This window comes from Sinocyclocheilus anshuiensis, unplaced genomic scaffold (genome assembly GCF_001515605.1).
Source record: "Sinocyclocheilus anshuiensis isolate Anshui unplaced genomic scaffold, SAMN03320099.WGS_v1.1 scaffold303, whole genome shotgun sequence".
NCBI lineage: Eukaryota > Metazoa > Chordata > Actinopteri > Cypriniformes > Cyprinidae > Sinocyclocheilus > Sinocyclocheilus anshuiensis.
In genome coordinates this window covers 29,131-35,484 of record NW_015549583.1, presented here as the reverse complement: position 1 = coordinate 35,484, position 6,354 = coordinate 29,131, and the positions used below count along the sequence as shown (strand labels likewise).

General features: G+C 41.5%; 1 protein-coding gene across 1 annotated transcript; it reads left to right on the top strand.

The window, feature by feature from the left end:
• Window positions 1-2,065: 2,065 nt before the first annotated feature.
• LOC107657841 (iroquois-class homeodomain protein irx-4-A-like) lies at window positions 2,066-5,897 on the top strand. Its single transcript, XM_016446114.1, has 5 exons — window positions 2,066-2,641; window positions 3,022-3,261; window positions 3,561-3,667; window positions 4,061-4,380; window positions 4,744-5,897. Exons 1-5 carry the CDS (start codon window positions 2,597-2,599, stop codon window positions 5,385-5,387), a joined length of 1,356 nt encoding a protein of 451 aa, XP_016301600.1. The 5' UTR covers window positions 2,066-2,596; the 3' UTR covers window positions 5,388-5,897.
• The last annotated feature ends 457 nt before the right edge of the window (window positions 5,898-6,354 follow it).

Genomic DNA, 6,354 nt, shown 5'->3' with positions numbered 1-6,354 from the left:
TGCTGTTTGGAGTATCAGAAATCCCATATATAAAATATGAATAAATGCAATTAATTTAACTCACTGCTAACTGTTGTTTACGTTGATTTGTTTTATTTCTACAAAACCCCTGTGCTGTACTGGATGACTCATGTTTTTAAAATAACTAAAAAATGCACACTTTTTAGTGAAAACAGGTATATCAGTAATGTTGAGTATTCCTGACTGATGGATTTAAAAAATATATATTAATAAAATAAAAGGTACATTATGACAATCAATTAATATAGCTAATGTTATGCCACTGATCACAACCATCCTCATCCAAGTAATGTTTATTTATTTATTTTCTGTAAAGATGCAGACTTCAGAGCAACTGATAATCAGCATCACGAGTTAATCAGAGTTGCTCAGTGCTGCTCCTCATGTGCATTTGCTCAAATTTGTTAATTTTATTCAGTAATTGTATTTTATTTGCCCTAATTAAACCAATTTGTAGTTGTCTTAATGGATGTAGATATGTGACTTATGTGTACACCTTTGAGATGTATAGACCTGTGTTTCTCCTGTGAGCTGAAGGAGGAGGAGGAGGAGGAGGAGGAGGAAGCATGCCGTCCGGTGATTGATTTGCGCTTGGTTTGTCGGAGACAACAAAAGGATGCCAAGTCCTTTCAAGGTGTAATCCATGCAGCTTATAATGCTGATGAGACGTACTACTAGATGTATGCACGACAGGGATCCTGCTTATCCGATCAGATATTTGGCAAAACTTGTCTCATTGTTCAGAGCTATTCTTAAATCATGTTTAAGTGTCTCGGACCGCATCTCTGCGAGCATTGCATTCGTTTTGAACGTATTTCCATATTAAATACAGCCCGTCATATCTGATCCATCTGTCCAAAAGAGCCGAGCTTCGTTTAAATATTTAACGAAAAACAAGAGCACGAACTCCAGCGCAGACTTCATCATCCTCTAAAAGCTTATACTAGTGCGTCTCAATATTTAATAGGGACCCAAATAACACCAGCAAAAAAAAAAGATAATGTAAATGTATACAGAAAGCTATTGCGGAGTTGTCCATCAAACTTCACGGATGCATTCCCTGTTTCCACTGCAGTCTAGTGTGAGTGAGGAGGAATCAATCATAGAGCTGATGTTACTTGAGATAGAATGTCACGGGTTATTTTCAGGGAGAAAGAAACGAGAAAAGGACTCATTTAGCTCCGAGTGCTCCGCGTTTGAGCCTGATATGGCGAGAACTATAATGTAAAAGACACGCATTATCATGACCATTAACTGATATCCTCTCAAATAATTTGTACTTTATTATTTGCCTTGATTAATAGCTTTTCCCATCAGAAAATAAATAAATAAATAAATAAAATCAGTCAAATCGTCACTTAGTAAATGAATGCGGTGCGGGTCAGTGTCTATTAACACACACACGCCGACATTTGCTCGTTTATTGTCTGACTAATTTAATTTCACAGAACACTTATTTTCCAAACAGATAGATAGATAGATAGATAGATAGATAGATAGATAGATAGATAGATAGATAGATAGATAGATAAGATAGATAGATAGAAGATAGATAGATAGATAGATAGATAGATAGATAGATAGATAGATAGATAGAGATTATTTTATCATCACATGAGCACTTTTTTTAATCTCTCAAAACATGTTATAGTAACTATTATTTCAGTGATAAATATAGACAAATCAAGAAGTAGGCTTTACATGCATAAATATCGCACTTTTCACTTAAGCATTGCACTTTCTTCTGTTTATGAAACTAAATGCATATTAATTCGAATTAATATCTCATTTGCGGCCTGTGAAACTAATTATTTCAAATAAGCCGATCGCACTAAAATTGTAAGCCACGATTGCAGCCGATTGTGAAATAGATATGATTTATGATATCTAAATCAAAATTCGTACTTTCTTTTCATTTTTATTTTATTTTTTTTTTTCCAAAGGTAAAAACTGTAGGTCTTTATTAATGCAGGCAAAAACGTTGGATCATGTATTGAATTCCTGGTTAACCTGAGATAAAAAGGCGCGTGCAAAAGCGATACGACGAAAGATACGCTTTGATCGTCAGATTTTAGAAGCGCAAGCTCTTTCCAAAGCTCGGTTTAATTGATAAGCTCAATTACAAGTCCACTGTGCCTTAAAAAATCAGCCCCACCCCTCTGTCACTCGCTGGGATTTTTATCCAGAGAAATGCATATTAAAGTTAGAGTCTGGTCATTTTGACTGGGTTTCTTCTGACGTCAGAGCCACCGGCGTTTAAAACAACCCGCATCTGGGCTGACGTGTTTAATGCTAGTTTTTATAAGGCAAAATATGTATTTCTGACATCAAAGACGGCAATTCAACAAATGCTTCAGGATGCGCGCGGCTGTGCTGTAGAAGTTTAATAGAGCGTTAGGAGAGCATCCATCTATCGAACACTCTCAGGAAGGCGTTTAAGCAGATTAAACATGCTAGTATTGCGCTTCGCCCTATAAGCGTCCGGCAGCTTTATGCTTTACCGATCAATCGGTACACTGAAACACAGCAGAGCTGCAGTCTCGCCTGCGTTCCGGCACACGGGGATCACTCTACAATGTCCTATCCTCAGTTCGGATATCCGTACTCTTCTGCACCCCAGGTAAGAGTCGCGCGCTTATTCTTGCACTGATTCAGATTGTTAAAAGGGGAAAGGCGCTCACGCGCGCTGCGGGTTCGAAGGCGATGCAGATACAGGTTTAATCGGATTTCTGCGCTGGGCTTCCCTCTGAGCTTATCATTTTACAAATCTACTAACACGCGTTCGAGCCGCAGACGCATGCAAAAGTGCAGATGCGAAGACAGGGGGAAGGAGGACAACAGTTGCTTTTTGGCCATGATCCATAAAGTGCATCGTCCTGTGGGGGCTGAGGGCTGCTACTGCCAAAAACCAACTTTCAATGCATTTTCGCCGTTTTGCAAACTCGTACAGGTTTGCAGGTGGCTGTTTTATTCATGCTGTGACATTTCCAAATGTTCCAGTTCCTCATGGCCACCAACTCCCTGACATCTTGCTGCGAGTCGAGCACCAGATCCATCTCGGATTCGTCCGCGCAGACGCCCGTTTACTGTCCGGTGTACGAGAGCAGACTGCTGGCCACCGCCAGACACGAGCTGAGCTCCGCCGCCGCGCTGGGAGTCTACGGGAGCCCGTACACCGGCGGCCAGGGCTACGGGAACTATGTTACCTACGGCGCTGACGCGTCCGCTTTCTACTCTTTGGTGAGTTTAGAACATGCGCAGATATAAACGATCATAACAGCATGCATTCTGCTAAGATCACCAAAACTCTGTATAAGGAATGTGTTTCTACATCAGATAAAGATGAAAGTTTATAAAATAAGAACATTAATGCACTGCATGAAATTATTGCAGAACTGACGAGTTTCATGGACTGTGTTCTGTATTCCATGGGCTCCGTGTTTAGGATAAGCATCATATTTTGCTCATTACCATGGTTATATCAACAAGCATGGTAAATGTAAAGTTGAATTGCTGACAGCTCTTGTATTTATTTCCAGGGAACGTTTGATGCCAAAGATGGAAGTGCGTCTGCGCATGCGGGTATAACACAGGCTGCCGCATATTACCCTTATGATCCCACCCTGGGACAGTACCAGTATGACAGGTATTGAATAGCGGCCTTCATTAAAGCATGACTCGGTTCATTTGGATCAATTTCATAGGCAGCGCTCAACATATTGATGCAATAATTAGCGCAATATTTTTTTTTTCCACTAAGGAAATTAAAGCAATAACAGAATTTCCTTTGAATTTCAGGTCACTGTCTTTGATGTATATTTTATGTTATATCATGTTTGGCCTTCAGGGTTTCCCCTGAAGTGCTTTAATGGACAGACTCTCGGCCGGTGCACTCGATCAAGCAATGTGTTCGCTCTGTTAAGAAATAGAAATGCGTGGAAGTTTAGAGGTCTTAAGGAAATACAAGTCTTTGCATTTCTCTGTTGCACTGAGAAAAAAAAAAAAACTTTTCCCACCACACCTTTCTTTCATGCCACAGATACGGATCTATGGAGGGAGGAAGCAGAAGGAAGAACGCCACGCGTGAGACCACGAGCACATTAAAAGCGTGGCTCCAGGAGCACAGAAAGAACCCCTATCCCACCAAAGGCGAGAAGATCATGCTGGCCATCATCACCAAGATGACCCTCACGCAGGTGTCCACCTGGTTCGCCAACGCCAGAAGAAGACTCAAGAAGGAGAACAAGATGACATGGCCACCGAGAAGCAAGGGCTCAGACGATAAGAAGTACGATGATGATGATGAGGATGAGGATGGGTCGCAAGAAGATCAAATCAAAAGTGAAACCAACGATGACGGTCAGCTCCATTCCGTTCTTCACTAGCCTATTCTGTCATATCAATTTAGGTTATTATTAGGCCTATTTACCCTGTTTTGTTTTGTTTTGTTTTTGGAATGTTTTTATTTTGACAAAATAACACTGAGCTATCTGAGTTCTCAAGAATATTGCTGAAAGCGCAAACTTGTGAAGGTCTGGTGGAAGGACTATTTTATTGTACAAGAACTTATTATGTGTGTAGCGTTATGTAATGCAAAAAAATATATATTATTATTATATTAATAACAGCGGAAGTTTCGGGTGTTCAGTAGCCTAATGCACAGGCTTGTATATTTTGTTCTCTCTCGCTCTCCACTTACTTTCTGTCGCTATTTTTGAACAGAGAGTAAAAGTCGAGAGGACAAGGAGCTCCAGCTGAGTGACTTGGACGACTTTGACACCATCGAGTCTGAGAGCTCCGAGTGTGAACTCAAGCACCGCTTCCATATGAACGCACACATGGCGACCACCGACGACCGCCTCAAAGAAGCGCCTCCAAAGCTCTCCATCCCCGGTCTGCTCGAAGCCAAAAGCTGCTTGAAAAGCACCGCGGAAGACTGCGAGCACAGCAAAGCGTGCTTCCAGCAGCAGGGCCTTGCGTTACTGGACAGCAAACCCCGCATCTGGTCTCTGGCCCAGACCGCGACCTCGTTGAACCCAACAGAGTACTCCTCGTGTATGCTTCGGTGCCAGCCATCGCCCCCCGCCTCCTCACCTGTCAGCGGCCTGGAGAGACAGCAGGACTCACCTGTCACGACTCTCAGAAACTGGGTAGATGGTGTTTTTCACGACCCCTTGTTTAGACACGGCTCCTTGAACCAAGCACACACGAACACTACGGTTTCTTGGACCACCTCGACCAAAGGGTCGATCTTAGAGACTGGAGCGCTTGGACGCTCCAACAACGTGATGAAAACACAGCCGCAAGAGGCCAGCAAGGACAGTATGACATTTCCAAAGGGGGTGAATAAAATATTCTGCTCCTAGCACACCAAAAAGACTGTTCGGAATAGCTGTTTACGCTTTCAGTTCACAAACAAATGCCAGACTGTGAATCGATGGGCCCAAAAATACGTTTTGTTACATAAAAATGTATGCGTTTATTGCTGTGGTGACATCTCACTGGCGAGGGGTTGGTTTATATGTATTTATTGGTTTGGCTGACGCACGTTCAGATTATGTAAATTAACTGGAAGTTTATGTTCTGAAAGACTGAAAAAAGTTTACAGGCTAGTTTCGTTCCGGCTTTTATCGTTTCTTTGGCATGCATATGTTGCTAGTTTTTATTGATCATTCTTTTAGACGAACTCGGACCTTGTCGCAACGACTCACAAGTGTCACTGTTACGAAAGCATCGCACAAATGCACAGATCTCCTCGAAACGGGGAATGTTCAAATCTGCTCACTATAATAAACGGTGGACTTTTCTCAACTTGTGTTCTGTGTATCGATCAGAGTCGCTGTCCCTGGTGCTGAACACACGCGATTAGATTCACATGCTGGGCTCAATTCAGTGACAAATGCAGCTTATGTGAATATAAGTATTATTTTTCATTATTAATACTACTTCTTATTTTATATCTGTCACTAAAAAGTAGAAAGTCGCGACATTTTATCTTGTAAATTGGCATTTGCATCATAAAATACACAACTGTATATGCACAACGTTTCTGTTTAAAAAAAAAGACTGTTTTTGAATATGTAAAAGTAATTTAAAATGTAAATTTGATATCATTAGGCCAAAGTAATGGCATCACAATACGAATGGGCCGACTGTCCACTCTAAATAATGTATACGATGTTCTCAGCAGTGATTGTTTCGTGTTCACTGTGTTTGGCTTTGTAATAATCCCCCAATAACTGTTTATCATTCTCTCGCGTCCTCTGATGGGAGAGATGAGGCCCTCAGGAGCCATAAGACAGCGCTGGATGAGCCCCATTAACCCGCCATAAC

What these genes read in the sequence shown, in the direction of transcription:
- LOC107657841 (XM_016446114.1), top strand. Translation starts at nt 2,597, where the DNA reads ATGTCCTATCCTCAGTTCGGATATCCGTACTCTTCTGCACCCCAG. An exon ending in CGTCCGCTTTCTACTCTTTG is followed by an intron (nt 3,262 to 3,560) that starts GTGAGTTTAGAA and finishes ATTTATTTCCAG; the next exon opens with GGAACGTTTGATGCCAAAGA. An exon ending in AAGTGAAACCAACGATGACG is followed by an intron (nt 4,381 to 4,743) that starts GTCAGCTCCATT and finishes ATTTTTGAACAG; the next exon opens with AGAGTAAAAGTCGAGAGGAC.